At 47.9% G+C, this 20852-nt stretch overlaps 1 protein-coding gene across 1 annotated transcript in view; it reads right to left on the bottom strand.

Moving 5' to 3' along the window:
- The window catches only part of SHC4 (SHC adaptor protein 4), a 349519-nt gene that overhangs the window by 217175 nt on the left and 111492 nt on the right, over positions 1 to 20852 (bottom strand). Inside the window, exon 2 of the mRNA XM_086958275.1 lies at positions 2941 to 3011. Coding sequence (XP_086814401.1) covers positions 2941 to 3011 — 71 coding nt within the window. The remainder of the gene's footprint in view (positions 1 to 2940; positions 3012 to 20852) is intronic.

The following is a 20852-nucleotide window of genomic DNA, read 5'->3' as shown; positions in this document are numbered from 1 at the left end:
TGTAATGATTTGGGATTCTTTTAAAGCGGCCGCCAGAGGCTTTATTGTAAATTGTGTCTCACAAAAGAAAACAACTTTTCAAGAAAAAAAATCCCAATTACTTGCTAAAATCAAACAACTTGAAAATACTTATTCCCATTCGAATTCTGAATCCGCATTATTTATGGAATCTCATTGACGCATAATTCACTTTTAACAAAATATCTACTTAGGCCGCTTCTTCTTATCTTTTAAAATGCAGTTCTCGTTACAATGGAGGCCAAAATAAGATGCGGAAATTGTTAGCAAACTACTTAAAAATTAGACGTGAACAGATAAAATAAAAACTATACCGACTGACACGGGTGTATCTTGCTTTAAAGACAATGATATATTACATGATTTTGTTTCATTTTATAAAAATGTATATACCCTTGAACAACAACCAAACTTGACAGACCTTTCTACTTACTTTGTCTATTGAGCCTCCCTCGCTCAATGACACAGATTTTTCCTCCTTACAGACTGATTTATTTATTTATTTATTTTAGGAGTTTTGTACAGCGCTAGCTGGACCATGGGTATCAGAGCGCTTCACAATATATACAATAATGTACAAACAGATGATACAGGAGAATGGTAAAACTTGGGGGGTTAGAGCGGGAAGGGAGCAAGCATAAGGGCGAAGGAGGAGAGGAGCAGAGGGTGCAAGTCAAATCTGATGATCATCCGGACATATTCGACATTCAAACCGTTTATACACAAAGGTTTTCTTGATCTGAGTCAGTGTTGTCAATCTAGAAATTTAAGAAAGATGGAGTGACGGTTGGGAAACTACCTAGGCTCTATCAAGTCGCTCGAGGGCGGTCGAGGGAGGGAACTTTGAGCAGGCTCTTGAATTTTGGAAATGAGGTGGTTATTCTGATGTGGGGTGGGATGGGGTTCCAGATTTTTGGTGTGTTTCCAGCAAAAGATTTGGCTGTGGTTCTATGTTTGAAAGTTATTGGTGGGATGAGTAGTAGGGAATTGGAGCTCCTGAGGTTTCTGGACTGCCCTGCCCTTTTGAGTTTGGCGGCCAGGTATTCCGGTTTGCCTGTGTGCAGGGCTTTCTGCGTGAGGCAGGCTGTTCTTTCTCCGGATGGGAGATAGATAAAAAACTTTTTAACGGGGGCACGTACTAGGTGTCAATCTTTTGACATTTACTCACACTTAATTTTTTGGGGAAAGACCATAACTAGTAGTCTGCCGGCCAAAAGGAGTGTGTATATATCCAAAAGGATATTCTCAATCGCGAAACCTCCCTATTAATAAGGGGCATGTAGTGATTGGACTACTTCATAGTATTGATTGTAGCCTAACCGACCACATTGGTGTGAACAAGGTGTTATAAAGTAGATATCCTTATTCATATTTTGGCGATAATGATGAAAGGAACAAATGTGGGATTCTGTTCATTTTTCTGCCTAATTGCATAGGATAAATTTGATGTCATCTAATATATTGATTTCATATTTTACAGGTAGGAGTGCCTACACGGGTACAACCGTGAGTTTTTTCACTTTCACATAGATATCCTCACGGATAGGCCACGCCTTAGCGTGTGTGGACCACCGGGGATACTTTTTTGGTCCTGAAGAAAGCTGAGCTGAATATAGCAATAAACAGCTGAAACATGTCGACCTACATTTTCTAGGACACGGTGGTTCAAATAACTAGACCACTAAGTGTCCTTTTCACCAGTTTTTAATGGTACCAGCTGACCACTTAATAGAATAATTTAGGGTACAGATGTTATCTTTTAATATTCACACTCACCACACTTGAGCACATTACACGATCCCATCACAACAACCCGCTCCGCTGTAAATCAGGCGTTGTAGATCACTGGGTGGACATTCGGTTCCCCCAGTGGGAACCCTATGATGAAGCATGTCACCACTAGGTGGGTGAGTGAGGGTTCTTTTAAGAAATAAGGTTTTTTTCTTCTTTCTCTTTTGGTACACTACCGGGTCACCTTCGCTCTTTCTTGGTGGCTTTTGGTTAATATCATTATAGCACCTTTGAGTCCCTCTTATGTTGTTGTTATATAATTTATAGGGGTAAAGGGGTGATTTAGATACTCTGACTCTCCGGTTGTTCAAATGTACAAGCATACCTTCCTGTCTACAGTGGAGTGATGGTCTTCTCGATACCAGCCTATTTCAGAAAGGTCTGAAGATCCTGTCCTGGCTGCTAGAAGGGTGAGGCTTTGATGTGGACCAAGGTGCATGACAAGCTTTTGGGGCATCACATCTGCGTGTTCTTATCATTGAGTTCCTTAATTTCTAGATGCTGATCCTGTATCCCGATGTGCCATAGGGACTCAAGCTGGACGTCTTTGGTAGTGTCCAATGAGACTGACACCAGCTTAAGGTAGAATGTGTTTCTGGTGTCATGGAACATGGTCTGGCAGCTTGTCATTGTCAGGGCCTATTTTACATATGGTTGGTGTCTCTCCGTGAGACAAGTGAGCAAAGAGCAATAGGATGGGACGTTAGTGGGTAGAATTGATTCAAATGTTGCATCCATCGCAACTTGTGTTCTTCCCATTGAGCTTTATGCATAACTAAGAGAGGGATACCCACCTTCCATCAAATGCATCCACCGTGACTAGTCTCTGTCACCGCCGTGGGGCAAACTGCTGCAGTGACCTGTCCATCCTCGGTAACACAGCAAATCAATCTGTATACAGCTGGATCATTAATGATCATGGTGCCAACAAAAATCCTATTGTACTGGATATCTGATCCTAATATGCCATCCCTTTATAGGACGTTTAATACTCTTTCTTTGCATGCCTTTAATATCTATAAAATCTTCTATGTAACCTTGTGCACCAGGTAACTCGTTTACTATTAGATTTCTCATCTATTCACATTCCGCATGCACTCCTTCTCCATCACAATGTTTGTAATGCCTTACCTTGTGACGTGTGTTCTCGTGCTGAAGTCCAGAGATCTCATAGACTGGAGCACTTCTATGCAGCCCAGGTACTGAAGCGAGAAAGAAGGTGCAAGGTCATTCTACCATGTTCTTGACAAATGTTTCACAATCTCATAAAATTAGCATCTACATGACATTTAAAAAAACTTCAATTCTGATATCCAAATCTTGAACTCCGGGCAGCAGATGGGGTCTGGTGTAATTCCATTCAGGCCACAACTGTGTGTTACAAACATGTGATACCAGTGAGTATTGCTGAATGCTTACACTTTTCAATATCTGATCCCTATGTTCTTGTTTCATTTATTCAAGAATATTGCATTTGCATTTATATCAGTTGGGCTTTTGGGTATTGGTGTAAAATAAATTAGTTATTATCATTAGGTGTTGAAATGACATGCTATGAAAATACATCGTAATGCAACATAGCAGGGTTTGGGCACAGCATTTCTAAATGAATGACACCAACAGTGTCTTCATCTTACACAAAATAATAGGCACTGGGTAGTGACATGCCACACCCTGACCCCAGAGGTACTTTACGAAGTGACATCATATACAACCCCCTTTAATCGGGATGATTTAAGTTTCTTTTCGACAATCCTCATTGAGATTCGGGGCTGTAGCGTGTTAATAAAAAAAATCGGTAAAAGGTGCAAATCAGCTTCTGGAAATAGCAAAATATTAATGCATGCTTCATTTTGAGCACCAAATATGTGTTTGTGAGTATCTAGCCACCTTAATTTTCTGAGGTCCAACGTGGCCTAATGGCTCTGGCGGTCGACCTCAAATCTGGGGAACCGGGTTCGAGACTCAGCATGGACTCAGCATGGATGCGCAATGTCCTGTGATTTTGGGCAAATCACTAACAGCCTGATAAATGAAGCAAAATAGCGATCGCAATAGCTGCGAAAAAGCTATTGCGAGCGCAATTGTCAAAATCGGTATTCTTGATGAAAAAAGTGAATTTGCAAACACAGAATAGCGAAATCGCAAAATTATTCGCAGAATCCCGGCAGTAGCCCATTAGCGAATTGGAAATTGCGACAAACCACGGATTCTGCAAATAAAATGGCGAAATCGCAATACAATCGCTATCGCTATTCAAGAAAAATCGCAAATTGCGAAAACCCCGTAAATCTCTTTTTGCGAGGTGCAATTTAAGGACAACCCAAAGCAGGTGGTAACCATCAAAGCCTAGGAAAAAAATATTTGAAAAACCGTTTCCCAATCAGTAACAGGTGCTGGCCTGACCAAACACACTTAAGGAGATGCAGCAGCAGCATTAGGAGTCTCACAATGCCAGGACTCTACATGGTGGTCAGGCGGCGAAGGCTACAGCGAGCAGCACGGAGGAGACGTAGGATCCAGGAGAGGATATTCCGCCAGCGGGTCACCCTGCTCGGCCAAACCAGAGAGCAAATATATGCAAAGTACCGCCTGAATGGGCCAATGATCATCAAGCTAATTCAGGACCTTGGCACCCTGGTGCAGCACCCAACAAGGCGGACCAATGCCGTGCCCATACATGTCCAGGTATTGTGCAGCCTGCACCTTCTGGCGTCCGGGAGCTTCTAGGGGATAGTTGCCGCTGCTGGGGGGATATCCCAGCCCACCATGTCCCCCTGCCTAAGGAGTTTCCTAGATGCAATGCTGACCCAGCTACACCACCACATCAAATTTCCCACCAGCCAACAGGAGTTGGATGAGACCAAGCATCAATTTTACAATGTTGCGCATTTCCCACATGTGATAGGATGCATTGACTGTACCCACATCCACATCTGCCCACCGGCTGAAACGGAGTACATGTACCGCAATCGCAAGTCCTACCACTCCCTCAACATCCAGATGGTGTGCAATGCTAAGACATACATCACGGACATAGTGGCACAGTACCCGGGGAGCACACATGACTCCTTCATATTCCGGCACTGCGGCCTCCACACACGACTGGCCAGGGGAGACTTTGGTGAAGGACACCTACTTGGTAAGTACACTTGGCCCACAATGTTACACTGTGATGAAGTAGCTACGCTGCACAGGCACTCACCCTCTGCTCCTCTCATTCAGGTGACAGTGGCTACGCCCTCCGTGAATACCTCCTCACCCCATACCTCAACCCTGCTACACCTCAGCAACAGTGTTACAATGTAGCACACATACGCACAAGGAATTGCATTGAGAGGACATTTGGGCTACTGAAGAGCAGATTCCGCATACTGCACAAGACTGGTGGGGCCATGTACTACAGTCCTGATGTGTGCTGCCGCATTGTGGCTGTGTGTGCAATACTACACAACATTGCTACCAAGCGCCGGATACCTGTAGAGATCTCTGGCAGTGAGTCGGAAGGGGACGACCGGCCACCTGCACATGTGCGTCATGCACGCGGGGAGAATCCAGCTGAAGGACACAGACGCCGCAACCACATCACAATGAACAGTTTCTAGTGCACCCACTCCCCTCACCCAACAATTCACAAATGCATGCCAATGGAAATAATGACAGGAGGCCGATGTACGATGCTAGAATAAATATTATTGTTGAAGGCACAATATTAATGACATTTTGCAATTCTTTACATGTGAGCAGTATTGCGCCATACTGCTCTAAATCATACATAGGACATGCTTCTATCATCAGCATGTCCTTGCCAATGGACAGTAAAGTCAAGTGCGCCTCCCAATCGCCTCTCTGGCTCATCCTCAGGGACGGCACGTGAACCCGCAGTGGGCCTGCTGCTGCGGCGTAGCACACCGACCTGTGAGGCAGACAGGCTGCTGACACTGGAGGTCCCCTCACTAGTGTCGTCATTGGCTGGGCCAGTTGGATGTAGTGCCAGTACGGCACTGGTGACCTGCTCCAGTACTCGCGCCACATCCTCGCAGCATTGCACCATCTGCTGCTGCATAGCCAGGGACCGACGTGAGAGCTGGGAGGTGGCATTACCAATTACATAGTTCGAGCGCGAGTAGGCAGATAGCAGCGTTAGTAGCTGGCGGTGGCGGCGGCGGGCGATGTTGCGCTGCGAGATGATGGCCGCTGTGTTAGCCTCCATGGCAGTTGTCATCCGCTCTATCCTTTTCGACACATTTGCTACATTGCGGCCAATGTTGTGGAGCTGGAGTTGGATTGCCCCTTGGCGTCGTGCCTGCAATTGATGGATGCGCAGCATCCGGCGCTCTATGCTGAGCCCTGGCACGCGCACATCCATCCCCCTCCTGCCGCTGCGTGCTGTGCTCTGCTGGTGATCCCTGCCATGCCTGCTGTGCTGGCCGGCCACAGTGGGTGTGCGCACTGTCGCCGCTCTAGCAGCACCAGATGTTGAGGGTCCCGCTGGTGGTGGTGTTGCGGTTGCCAATGGTGCAGCGCCTGATGGTGCTGGCGCAGATGGTGGTGCTCTAGCAGCAGGGATTGGTGCAGCGCCTGATGGTGCTGGATGTGTGGCTGTTGGCACCTCCTCTGCATCCTCTGGTGCCTCGTCTATGAGCAGCCTATCGCTGTCGCTGCTGTTGTTGTCAGCGCCACCTGTGAGGGAAAGTGGACGTTGATTAATTGCATGTATCTTTCACATGTGCAGTTGCTACATGCCTGCTGGCTGACATTCCCTGACTGGCTGTGGCATTGCGTACTTTGGGACATGTCTGGCTGCTTTGGAGTTTTTGTACATTGAGGGCAGACTACATGTCCCATAATGCTTTTGGGCATATCCTAATGTGCATGGATTGCATGACTTGGGTTGATTATGGGAGGCTATAGGGTCATGGCCTTTGTTACGGGACAGGGTCGCAGTCGCATGCCACTTATCTTGGCTGTCTTGGGTGAGTCGGGATGAGTCCAGAGTGATGACCCCTATACACGCCTCTCGCTCAAGTGTGTCCTCCACACGGTCCTCCATGGCGGTGTTGGGAGGGACTGTTGGTTCTCCACCTCCAGTAGCCTGGCTCTCGCCCAGCCTCTCTGCCACCCTCTCCTTGGCATGACCTCGGAGGTCGTACCACCTCTTTTTTAGCTCGTCGATCGACCTGTGTGTCACACCCACAGCGTTGACTCTGGCGCCGATCCCCAGCCACAGTCGGCGTTTCTCCGCCTCTGGGACCCTCCTGGACTCCTTACCAAATAGTTTTGTGTGGTTTTCAACCACTCCGTCTATTGGGTGCTCCAACTTCTGCTCAGAAAATTTAAGCTTGCGCTTGCGCCCGGTGTCACTGGGCCCTGGTGCTGCATCCTCTACCATTGCTGCAGTCACAAAAGTGAAAGATTTGAAAGTTTTGAGGTGTTCTGGAAGGTGCTCTGTGTGATGCAGCCTCGATAGCTGCCTCACTGTTCTGAATGGGGGTGGGAACTGCCTGCTTCCTGGTTGTGATGTCATCACTGTGCTCGAAATGCGACTTCCCGTTTTTGCGATCTCGCAATTTGCGAGATCGCAATTCCCACACGGATTTTGATGGAAATTGCGATTTTTCTGCGATTTTGAATAATCGCTATCGCATTTTGCGGCCGCTTGCGATTCGCTTTATTTTATCGCAGATTTTGATGAATGCCGTTCTGCGAATTCTAAATTGCGATTCGCTGTCAATCACAATTTATAATTCGCAGAATTCATTTTTCATGAATCAGGCTGATAATCTCCCCGTGCCTAACAAAAATGAATGTATCATCATGTAACGCAACTGGTGCTCGTGTAAAGCGCTCTGATATCTTCGGTTCAAGTTTGCGCTATATAAAGCTCTAAAAAAATATATATCATTATGTATCAAAACATAAAGGTATACATCGAATGCTCAGACTCCGAGACAGGTCTTTGTCTTATCTGGCAGCAGAGGCATGGACCTGTCCAGGGCCTGGCAGCACCCATGAAATCCAATCCTGATCACCTCAGCGTCTGTAAGTCACTGAAGCCTCGGCCTTCTCTCTCTGCTCATTGAAGTTTATCAGGGCTGGCATCTATGCTCGACTCTCAGTACCAGTGGGAGGCCTGGTTAGACTCACTGTTAGTGATTTATACTCTGAAAAGACTGAATCTCTCACCATAAGTCAAGTCTTTCATGTTTCATGCTGTGATTCTTTTGGTTGCCCCTGTGGAACCTTTCCTAGCTAAATTACTGAATTGTTCATGTATGGTGTCGATAGTGAAATACAGTATCATAAAAGGGGTCAGATCAGAATGTTGTACAGTGATAAAAGCACATTTCACCATAATGTCCACGCCTCATAACCCCCTTCTTTGAAAACCACAATATGACAGTGTGTGTTTATGTTTTGACTGTTGTTTGGAGTAATGCTAGGATCCCTCTCCGGGATTGTACTTTCAGTTATTACCCTACATAGGCCCTCATTACAATTTTCGGAAATCCCTGTTCAGTTAGACAGTGTTTTCCTGTAAACACAGGTACAATTTACTCTGGCGAATTCATACGGAAATCAGTGCGCATATACCATGTCTTGATGATATTCCTCATTCCGAGCACATGAAGTACCCTGTGAATTTCATCCCAGGGAAATATTGAACCCTGCGCTGTTGGTATTTCTCCCTCCTCCCAGATTTTCCCTGAACACTCATACTGAACACTACAATCTCTATGTGGCCTACATTCTACTGATGATTTATTTCAGTTTCAATGTGTTGTAGATCAAAGGTGCCCTTGAATAAGAATGCCTGTAGTCCAGGTCTGGGTGACCTAAGCAAGTGCGGTAAGCCGAAGGGCGCTCAGATTGAATTATCAGCTTTGTAAGATCCGCAGAAGCTTATTGGTGAGATGAGGACAAAAAAAACAAAAAAAAGAATGTCTGTAGTCTGGTTCGCATCGGTTAGTGCATCTGTGGATGAGTCATGAGTGAATACATTAATAAACAGCTTATGTAGCATAGCTCGGTGACACAGATAGACCCAGTGTGTTTCCTGCCTGGAGCAGAGGGTGCGCATAGCATTAATAAAAAGATGAATTCCGTTTTTTTCTAAAAACAACGTGACTTGCCTTTGCCCGAACAGTCACAAGTAGCCTAATTCTTAGCCAAGATCCTTGGAATGTGAGGCAGCACTACCTCCTTTCGAACTGCTGGGTGTTTGGGAGTTCGGGAATGGGTTCTGCTTTGAGCACCACAGGTACTTTAGCTGTATTCTGTTTCCGAGGTTCGTGGAGGTTAATGGATGCATTTGTGTGAGAGGGTCCTGGATTAAACCTGGGAATTTAAAGGACACTCCTGAAAATCTAAGGGCCATGTCAGCTTTGGGTCTCTTTTGAGCTATCAGTGAGTTGGTCATGCTTGGGCCCTCTTGGAGAGGGGAGATGTAATATTTTGGCAGGCACAAATGCAGAGGAAGTTGGCTTAGTTGGAATGGAGTTGGTTTTCATTGGCGGTATTCGTTGGTATTGGTGGAGGCTAGGGCCTCTGATTACCTTCAGGAAGGCTGCAGGTTGAGGTTGAAAAGCATTGACATTTTGTAGTGTGGAAAGCCACACATGAAGTCTGTTAGAACTAGCAGGCATGTATGCCCTCTGAGGGTATCATTTCTCATCCGGAGAAGGAAAATTTGGGTTACATGTCACATGCGGTTACTAAATGTGCCAGATGAGAGGCAGACCGCAATCCTACTACTACTTGACCTATCTGATGACTTTGATACAGTAGACAATATGATACTAATTGATAGTCTGAGGAGGATAGCCAAGCTTGTGTCACCAAAATAGGTTAGGTCCATTTTGGCCTAGAGATAGGCAGAGGTGACTCACTATTGGCGAGCTACAACACCATCTGTAGAGTTTACATGTGGAGCTGCACAAATATTGCAGCTGTCTATGTGAAAGCACTGCATGACCTGCTGATGAGTAGCATGTGATTTCTTCTATGTAGCAATGACCCCCAAACAGTGCTTCCTCTTAAGGCCTTCATTGCGAGTGGTGCAGCTTCACCCGGAGCAGTAAGTCCAGGTGAATTTATGCCACTCGCAATTACAAATGTCGCTGGGCCTGGAATTATTGGATCTGCAAAATAACTGTCAGTCGTTTCACTTTGAGCGTGGGGAAAGCGTGGGGAAATAAATCTGTGAATTTTAGAAACGGGGGCTTGAGAATGGTGTTCTGTAGCAAAGGAGGATGTGGATCACTTCATGTTAGTTAATATATTTAGATATATATGTTAGATATTATTCATTCCTAGTTTCCATGTCAGTATGAGCCCGAATACAAGTCTGGCAGTCCACCAGACTCATGGAGGCGCGGCGGTGGTCTCCCGACCACCCTATTACAATTAGGGTGGTCGGACCACCATAGCCCTGCCTGGGCCATCAGAGAACCGCCATTCCCTGGCGGTATTGCATCATTGCAGCAGTCAGGAGGCCGCAATTTGGTTGGTGGGACCATGCGGTCCCGCCAAGCACATTACGAGTTTCCTCTCTGCTGGCAGTGTCCTCCTCCATGAACACCATGGCAGAGAGAAAACAAAGGGAACCCTGCAGCTGCAGGGCCCCCTGTGCTTCCTCCGCATCGGGATGCCCCCCTGTATGGCTGCACCCCAGTTTCTGCACGGCATGGACTTAGCAGTCCATGCCATGCAGGGAGTGTTTTTGGCGTTCCCACTGCAGTGGCCATTTTCAGGACACTGCTGTAGGAATGCCCAAAAGCCTGCCAGACAGGAGGAAACTCCTAATCTGGCAGGCATTCCCAACCACAGCTTTACCATGACGGGGCGTTACTGGCACCGCATCACCAAAGTCATAATCAGACCCCAAGAGTTGAGTCCAAGACTTTTTTTAATCATAGCATGCACCTGCACCAACATAAATATTTTGGTGAAGGGCCGGATCTCTGCCAGTAAAAGCCTCCAGCTCTGACTGTCATTGCACCCTTCCTCACATTTACAAATGCATATATTGGCAGGAATGAACCCGAACAGTATATATGATCACTTCATAAAGAGGATATAAGCGAGTAGCCAGGACTGCAAAAGCTCCAGTGACCGTGACCACAGCCTCTCTCTTGCCTCATGGTTCCGTGTGGTCAACTGCAGTTATTTTATGTCCCCTCAGATCCTTGGCTTTCCTATGCAATTAAGTAATTTTGTGAGTTGTGATTATAACTGACTGAATGCAAAATTGAGTTTTGTATTTTTATCTTTGGTTGCCACGGTGGCGGTCAACTGGCTCAAGCTATTAGTCTAAACTGCTGTCTGCTAGCAGTCTAAACTTAGTGTACTAGCAGTATTATCATAACCATGAATGTGCCCTCAGATGTAAATGAAGGATGCTTTGGGCACACAGTAGGCCAGTGGGCCTTCTAGGCTAGGCTTTACCACAAGCTTGCTCTCAGCCCATGTGCTGGTGCGAAGTGGGACAGTGACTAACATTCCAACTCCCTTTAAGTTTATTTTATAACCACCATTGTATCCAATAGATTTGAATTATTTTTTGGAGAGTTGTATCCAAACAAACTATATAGTTATATTATATTAGTGTGTGTTTTGGCCAAAAATGGTGCTGTCTGGAAATAAACACGCTCAGGACCTAAAAATACTACTAGTTGGATATGTTCCAACCATCTTGGTCCACTGCCTTAGTTCGCTGCCTTGGTTATTTGCCTGCAAAGCAAGGCAGAGGGTGTAGACATCACCTTCTACTTATTCTCACCTTTTTTAGAACTAGAGGGCAGGTCCTCGCAGCAGGCACAGGCACATCCTGGAGCGGCATAAAGCAGGTGGAAATGGAGGTGTATAGGTTATAGCCACCCCCACCACTGCCTCTTTTTATCTCCCCAGGTTCGCCAAGCTGACTTCACTCATTCCTGTCCTTCTACGCCCTAGCTTCCAAGAGAATTGATTCATTGTGGGGGCCTTTATTAAATATGCCTGAAATGCTGTCTATGGAATTGTCTATCTGATGTGTCAATATTTGTGTTTATTCAACTTTTTTGAGAATAACATTCACAAATTTAAAAGTGGCAATATTTGAAAGGCTCAAGTTGTTACTCTGAACAGTTTTCTTCCTTTATCGGTAATGCAGGAATTGAAATTTTGCCCAGCGTTGTTAGAGTAAGGATGATGATCTGGTGACAGGTTTGACCATCACACCTTTGTCACCAGATTCTCACTTGGTCTGTTGTGGTGTGGAGTGAGAAAGTATCTGGTATTGGTTACGTATGCCCACTTCTTGTATTTTCATAATATGCTGATATTATATAGAGCCATTGAACTGTACGTTTGGAAAGTATTATTCAAATCAAATCACATGTATTTGTCAAATCCTTGGGCCAGCAAGTGTGCTGTTTTGGAATTTAAAAGAATTAAGTATGACTTTTGGCATTAACATTGGACTGGGCCTTACACTCCACTTGCTGCATACACTTTCATTGACATCATGGCACTCCAGTTATAACAAATAAAAAGCATTTACAATGCAAATAAGTCTTGCATCTGGGACCCATTGGCTTTTTCAAGGGTTTTCACTTTTCGTGATGCTGCACCGCAAGGGGGGCGAGAGCAAAGGGCTTTTTCCCTATTCTGTGCAACATAGGCTGAAAAAAATAAAATAAATAAGGAGTAATGACGCGAACGGCTGCATCGATTCACTGGTATATGCATGCATCACAATGTAGTGGCAGATGTAGCGGCGAAACCTCAGCCCTCATCCTCCTGGACCTGTCAGCCACCTTCGACACAGTCTGCCACCGGACACTAAGAACACGCCTCCAAGAAGCCGGAATCCAGAAAAAGGCCCTGGACTGGGCCACGTCCTTCCTCTCCGGCAGAACCCAGAGAGTCCGCCTCCCACCCTTCCGATCCGAAGCCCCTGACATCATCTGCGTCGTACCCCAGGGCTCATCCCTCAGCCCGACCCTGTTCAACGTCTACATGGCACCCCTCGCACAAGTGGCCCGTCAGCACGACCTGAACATCATCTCCTATGCCGACGACACCCAGCTCATCCTCTCCCTCACCAAGGACCCACACGCCGCCAAAACCAACCTCCACGAGGGAATGAAGGCCGTCGCCGAGTGGGTGAGGAGCAGCCGACTGAAACTGAACTCGGACAAGACGGAAGTCCTCATCCTCGGCCCCACCCCCTCTGCCTGGGACGACTCCTGGTGGCCGACCACACTGGGAAAAGCACCGACACCCAAGGACCACGCACGCAACCTAGGATTCATCCTCGACTCCTCCCTCTCCATGTCGAAGCAGGTCAGCGCCGTCTCCTCCTCCTGCTACAACACCCTCCGCATGCTTCGCAGGATCTACAAATGGATCCCGACCGAAACCAGAAGAACGGTGACCCAAGCCCTCGTCAGCAGCAGGCTGGACTACGGCAACGCACTCTACGCAGGAATCCCGACCAAACAACTACAACGGCTGCAACGCATCCAGAACGCCTCCGCCCGCCTGATCCTCAACATCCCTCGAGGCAGCCGCATCACCTCCGACCTGGAAGACCTTCACTGGCTCCCCGTCAACAAGAGGATCACCTTCAAGCTCCTCACCCACGCACACAAAGCACTCCACAACACCGGGCCAGCCTACCTGATCATCAGACTCAACTTCCACACCCCCGCCGCAAGCTCCGCTCCACCAGCCTCGCCCTCGACGCCATACCGCGGATCAAATAAACAACCTCCGGCGGCAGATCCTTCTCCTTCCTCGCCACCAATACCTGGAACACCCTCCCCACTCATCTGCGGCAGACCCAGGACCTGCTCACCTTTAGGAAGCTCCTCAAGACCTGGCTCTTTGAGCAGTAGCAGCACCCCCTCCCCTCAGCGTCTTGAGACCCTCACGGGTAAGTAGTGCGCTTTACAAATTCACTGATTGATTGATTGATTGATTGTCACTTGCATTGGTAAATAAAAAATGAATATTGTTTTGCGTGCAAGTGCAAAACTTTAAAAACAGGACCAAGTGTGTGGGGTAAAGGCAAATAAGGACTGGGGAGAGTGGGTGGGGAAAAGCAAATAATGATGGAGAGAGCAACATGAGGGAGAAGCACAAGATGGAGTGGTAGATGAGGGGAAGAAGAACACAAAGCATGGGGCAGGGAGAGAAGCATTTGTTCGAGCGAGCAGCACACAAGGATGACAGCAACACAGGAGCGGGCAGAAGCTAAAAAGGAGAGAACAACACGAAGCATGGGAGGACACCAATAAGCACATGAGAGAGAAACACAGATCGAAGGGGTGATTTGGGGGCAACACGGAGAGGAAGAGAGCTGGGAACACATGCACATACCTGGAGTGCTTAATCAAAAAGAAAAAAGTAGTTCTCTTAAAGTGAGCAGTGGAAGGACACAAGTACAGATCAAGCAGGTGGTGAAGAGGCTACACTCGGTGGGAGGAACAAACATAAGATTCAACAAGATGAACAAGTCAAGCCATTGAATAAGATGGAAGGAGTGACAAAAAAGCCAACCAGTTTTAAGCAGTGGATGGGCTTTAAGCCTGATGTAAGTTCTTAAAAAGCGGACAATAGGTCTTTTTCAACCAGGCAGCTGAGCTGTCTCCTGGGCGAGACCTAAAAATATTACTGGAATTCCAGGTTTTTTTTCATATCGGGAGAAAACCTGAAAGGATCAAATCCAAAATGACCAAATAAATTTGCCTTGCTCGTGAACCTACCCTTTAAGAAGTTATAAAGTAGTGCATGTTGAAAATAGAATAGATCATTGTGAGAAAGTCATTCTTTTTGTCCTGATCACCCCCATATTTTGGCTGATACAGGTGGTAACTGCCTCAGATTGTGCCCGTGGCTCTACTAACCAGACCCAGTGCCAGTGCTCTGTGTAAAAGGTATGTGGTAATTAGATGTAATTACAATTGGTGTGATAAACTACCCAGGGCCGGACTGAGAACCAAAACCGGCCCTGGAAAAGTGCTCGGCCGCCCCCCTGGGGGTGCGACCGAGCGCTTTGAAGGGGCGGGGGGGTTTCGGCCGATTTTGTTACAGGGCCGCTTTTGCAGCTATGCTGCAAAAATGGCCCTGTAACAAAAACGGCCCCCTGGGCCCAGAACCGGCCCCCACCCTTGCGGCACACCGGGGGATTGCCCGGTGCCCGCAACGGCCAGTCCAGGCCTGAAACTACCTGTAAGCCCCTGGTATTCGGTAAGGCATGTAGGTTTAGAGGCCCAGCAGATTTAAAGCACTTAAGTGTGCACTGATGTGTTGCCTGCTGTCATTTCAAAGGCAGCACTGCTTTGCAGGCTGCTTTTAAAAGCAAATTATATGCAAAATCGACTTTGGGATTAAAGGTACTTCCAACGCCTTAAACGACCTTATTTTTTACTTATAAATCACCCCTAAGGTCTCCCCTAGGTGCCCCAGGGGTAGGGTGCCTTGTAACCATAAGAAGCAACAGTAGAAAAAGATATGTTATATGCCCTGGGAAGGAAACAACTGCCTCCCCCCCCCCCCCATTGTAGCATATAGGCACCAATAGCTAACATGGGAATACTTTCATAAAGTATAACTACTGACAGGAGTAAGCTAAAAATATACTTCCAAGTATTAAAATGATAGTTAGAATAAACCCAACAACTTGACAAGGTTAGATGTATTATAACTAACACAGAAAATAAGTTATTGAACATTTTTGTCTGATTAACTAAAATCCTGCCTTCCAGCATCATCTTCTGAATGTCAAGCCTTGGGCAGGCTGAGCGAAACTGCTCTGATGAGGTGTGAAGTGGCCTGCATAGAGACAAAAGACATCTGGTGGGAGATCTGCAAAAGGTGGAATGAGGGTGGAGTACCCAAACTGGTCTTCAAAGAGGAAATGACAGTTAGGACAGGATACAGGCTCACCCGACACCCTGCCCCCCCAGTCAGACAGGAGCCCCAGTAATTGAATTGGCAGACGGGCTGGAAGGGAAGTATTAGGCAAACTAAGCCATGACAGTGGGTTGTCTTAGCCAGAACTCATCCTCCCGAAGAGTGTTTCTCCATTTTCAATTTTAAAGGACTAGTGCTTTCTAGAACAAGAATATGCCACACTTTTGAGGAAGTGGTCATACCTGAGGGTGGATCCTGCACCCCATTGATCAGGGGTGCCCCCTGCTTGTCACCCAAGCGCACTGAATACATATAGCAGAGATGCCCAGCAACTCAGATCCCTACCTGAAACTATAAGAAGGAGGAAGAAAAGCTGCCCTGCTGGAACCCTGGCCTGTACCAAGAGGATTGCACTCTGAATGACTGCACTTGCTGCACACTTTGGGAAATACAGCCCTAAGGACTTTGCCTTGCTATGAAAAGTGAATGAGTGGACTACCTGAAAGCAACACGTTAAAAGAGTTCCACCTGAATCATCTCCAGCATGAAGAAACTAGCTGACCATCTTCAGCTGGACTTTATAAGATTTGACCAGGTCAATTGTGGGAGTCGTAGTCCCAACATCCCCAGGAGCAACTCAGAGTTTCTAGAACCTTGGATTGGTGTTGTGGACACTTTGGAAGAAGATTTGGAAGTTTCGAGAAGTTTCGAGAACTTTCGGTAAAAAGCTCCATCTGGTGACTGACCCAACAACGAGAATCAAGCCGGCAACGTCGAACTGTGACCCAGCCTGACATTTAGGTGTGACCCGCTGAAGCACCAGAGGTTTTCGTCATCAACGGGACGTTCAGGAGTTGACTGAGGCATCGCGCTGAGTCAAGCCTCCGTTGTCGACTCAAAACCCTGCCTAATGGGGAGCCTCGCTCGAAGTCAAGAGAAACGCTCCAAAAAAGTGCATGAGGGCCTTATTTAGATCTTGGCGGATGGGTTACTCCATCACAACTGTGACGAATGTCCTGTCCACCGAAATATAAATTCCTTTATATCCTATGGGATTTATATTTCGGTGGATGGGATAGCCAACACGGTTATGACGGAGTTACCCGTCCGCCAAGATCGAAATCAGGCCCTAAGTCAGAAGGTAAAAACTTGACCGGGCCCTTCCGCTAATTGTATCTGACACGTGCTCCATCATAGTCAGCCCAAAACTTTGACTTTGTCCTGGGCAGGTGCGACCAGATGTCCCAAAGTGGCGCTTTTGGCTTTTAGGCACAAGAAAGTGTTAATTCATATCTCCAATTCATATCTCTGTTCCCTACATTGGATGTTTATCGTTTTGGTGTCATTGTGATCATAAAAATATTTCCTGTCTTTTTTAATTGGTGATGGATTTTTATTGGGTGTTGTGTCTTACTTAATGGTGTTTTGAAATGCTTCACACACCTGTCTACTAAATTAAGCCTGCCTGCTCGTTGCCAGCTACCAAGGGTTGACTAAGGAAAACTTCCATTGATAGCTTGGCTGGACCTTATTTTGTGATTGTGGCCTTATTACTTGTGCCAGTTACCTACCTATACCTACTAATAAACCACCTTCCAACAATCACAAATCTCCTCCAAACAAGCACTCCTTGCTGCCACCTGATGTGATCTGCAGATCATGAGTTTGAATCCCAGCAAAGCCAAATTAGCCTTCCATTCTTCCAAGATTGAAAAATCATGTACCATTACATTTAATTTATATACAGCAGATATAAACTACATGATAGAGTGCCAAATAAAAACAACAGAAACATGAACATAAAGGTAACTTGTTATTACTGTGTGATAATGTAATTCTTTTGCAATTTAATAATACATTGCTTGAATGCAATGTATTACTAGTGATTATTTGCACGGTTGCCCCCATATATTGTCTCTGTTACATTGTCTGACATTACATTGTCAAAGGTAAGTTATATAAAATAGTGCAAGGGTAAGAGTTATATCTTCAGAATGTGATATGATTAGCTTAAATTAAACAAGCACTGGCAAAGCCAAAAGGCCCGGTTTGCATTTTGTGTCTTCAATGAACATTTCTTTGTTTAAACCTGCTGTAGTGTAAACAAAATAAAACAAGAATTGGCATAGCCAATAGGTCTCTCATTTGGGACCTTATAAGTGTTTACCCATGCAACAGTTGGTGTTGTTGCACCAAGGATATTCTGCTGCATACTAAATACTTATAGGGTCCAAAAAGCGAGACCTATTGGCTATGCTAATGCTTGTTTGTTTTTTGTTGCTGTTTTGTTTAAGTTGCCAGATCTACAATAGCTGGACAGGGTTTTTGTTAACAGTTCTTTGCATCAAATAAAATTGTTTTCATTGCTCTGAATGTTGTTTCCATTCTGGTTATAGCAAGCAGTCAATCCCGGGTGTGTGGGGGCTGCCTAGCTCTGCGCATGCGCTGAACTTTCCAAATGAGAAAAAGCCTGGTGCAGGCGCAATTTACAAGTGTGAAGTGAGTGAGCCCCAGGCAGCATGACTCACTCACACAGGAGTTCATGCACTGCACCTGCACACTCAGCATGGTTTAAGGAAACTCGACCCACTTCCTCCCAGGCATCGAACACATATTTACCAAGAAACTCTGAGAAGAGCCTGCCTGCTGCATTGACGACTGGTGGTGTGTGTGCCTGGTGAAAGTGTGCACTGACAGCTGGTGGTGTGTGTGCCTGGTGAAAACATGCACTGACTGCTGGTGGTGTGTATGCCCGGTGAAAGCGTGCACTGACAGCTGGTGCTGTGTGTTCCTGGTAAAAGCATGCACTGACGGCTGGTGGTGTGTGCCTGGTGGAAGCATGCACCAACGGCTGGTAGTGTGTGACGGCTGGTAGTGTGTGTGCCTTGTGAAAGTGTGCACTGACGGCTGGTGGTGTGTGTGCCTGGTGGAAGCGTGCACTGACAGGTGGTGGTGTGTGTGCCTGATGAAAGCGTGCACTGACGGCTAGTGGTGTGTGTGCCCGGTGAAAGCGTGCACTGACAGGTGGTGGTGTGTGTGCCCGGTGAAAGAGTGCACTGAGGGCTGGTGGTGTGAGTGTGCCTGGTGAAAGCATGCACTGGTGGTGTGTGCCTGGTGGAAGCATGCACCGACAGCTGGTAGTGTGTGATGGCTGGTAGTGTATGTTTCTGGGGAAAGTGTGCACTGACGCCTGGTGGTATGTGTGCCTGGTGGAAGCGTGCACTGACGACTGGTGGTGTGTGTGCTTGGTGAAAGCATGCAGTGATGGCTAGTGGTGTGTGTGCCCAGTGAAATCGTGCACTGATGGCTGGTGGTGTATGTGCCTGGTGAAAGCGTGCACTGACGGCTGGTGGTGTGTGTGCCCTGTGGAAGCGGGCACTGACGGCTGGTGGTGTGTGTGCCTGGTGGAAGTGTGCACTGATGGCTGGTGGTGTGTGTGCCTGGTGAATGTGTGCACTGATGGCTGGTGATGGGAGTGCCTGGTGAAAGCGTGCACCGACGCTGGCGTTGCGTCTGCCTGGTGAAAGCGTGCACTGACGGCTGGTGGTGTGTGTGCCCTGTGGAAGCGTGCACTGACGGCTGGTGGTGTGTGTGCCTGGTGGAAGTGTGCACTGATGGCTGGTGGTGTGTGTGCCTGGTGAATGTGTGCACTGATGGCTGGTGATGGGAGTGCCTGGTGAAAGCGTGCACCGACGCTGGCGGTGCGTGTGCCCGGTGAAAGCGTGCACCGACGGCTGGTGGTGTGTGTGTCTGGTGAAAGCATGCACTTACGGCTGGTGGTGTGTGCCTGGTGAAAGTGTGCACTGATGGCTGGTGGTGTGTGTGCCTGGTGGAAGCGTGCACTGACGGCTGGTGGTGGTGTGTGCCTGGTGGAAGCATGCACTGATGGCTGGTGGTGTGTGTGCCCGGTGAAAGTGTGCACTGATGGCTGGTGGTGTGTGTGCCCGGTGAAAGCGTGCACTGACGGCTGGTGGTGTGTGTGCCTGGTGGAAGCGTGCACCAACGGCTGGTGGTGTGTGTGCCTGGTGAAAGTGTGCACCGACGGCTGGTGGTGCTTGTGCCCGGTGAAAGCGTGCACCAATGGCTGGTGGTGTGTGTGCCTGGTGGAAGCGAGCACGGACGGCTGGTGGTGTGTGTGCCTGGTGAAAGCGCGCACTGACGGCTGGTGGTGTATGTGCCTGGTGAAAGCATGCACTGACGGCTGGTGGTGTGTGTGCCTGGTGGAAGCATGCACTGACGGCTTGTGGTGTGTGTGCCTGGTGGATGCGTGCACTGATGGCTGGTGGTGTGTGTGCCTGGTGAAAGCGTGCACTGTCGGCTGGTGGTGCGTGTGCCTGGTGAAAGCGTGCACCGACGGCTGGTGGTGTGTCTGGTGAAAGCGTGCACTGACGGCTGGTGGTGTGTGCCTGGTGTAAGTGTGCACCGACGGCTGGTAGTGTGTGACAGCTGGTAGTGTGTGTGCCTGGTGAAAGTGGGCACTGACAGCTGGTGGTGTGTGTGCCTGGTGAAAGCGTGCACTGACGGCTGGTGGTGTGTGTGTCTGGTGGAAGCGTGAACTGACGGCTGGTGGTGTGTGTGCCTGGTGGAAGCGTGCACTGACGGCTGGTGGTGTGTGTGCCTGATGAAAGCGTGCACCGATGGCTGGTGGTGCATGTGCCCAGTGAAAGTGGGCACTGATGGCTGGTGGTGTGTGTGCCCGGTGAAAGCGTGCACTGACGGCTGGTGGTGTGGGTGCCTGGTGGAAGCGTGCACTGACGGCTGGTGGTGTGTGTGCCTGGTGGAAGCGTGTACCGACTGCTGGTGGTGTGTGTGCCTGGTGAAAGTGTGCACCGAAGGTTGGTGGTGCATGTGCCTTGTGAAAGCGTGCACCTACAGCTGGTGGTGTGTGTGTGTGCCTGGTGAAAGTGTGCACTGACGGCTGGTGGTGTGTGTGCCTGGTGATAGCGTGCACTGACAGCTGGTGGTGTGTGTGCCTGGTGGAAGCGCGCACTGACGGCTGGTGGTGTGTGTGCCTGCTGGAAGCACGCACTGACGGCTGGTGGTGTGTGTGCCTGGTGGAAGCGCGCACTGACGGCTGGTGGTGTGTGTGCTCTGTGCAAGTGTGCACTGACGGCTGGTGGTGTGTGTGCCTGGTGGAAGCG

The sequence above is a fragment of the Lissotriton vulgaris genome, chromosome 2_1 (genome assembly GCF_964263255.1).
Source record: "Lissotriton vulgaris chromosome 2_1, aLisVul1.2, whole genome shotgun sequence".
NCBI classification, from domain to species: domain Eukaryota; kingdom Metazoa; phylum Chordata; class Amphibia; order Caudata; family Salamandridae; genus Lissotriton; species Lissotriton vulgaris.
Note: the sequence above shows the minus strand (reverse complement) of the source record. Positions and strands in the feature narration are given on the sequence as shown.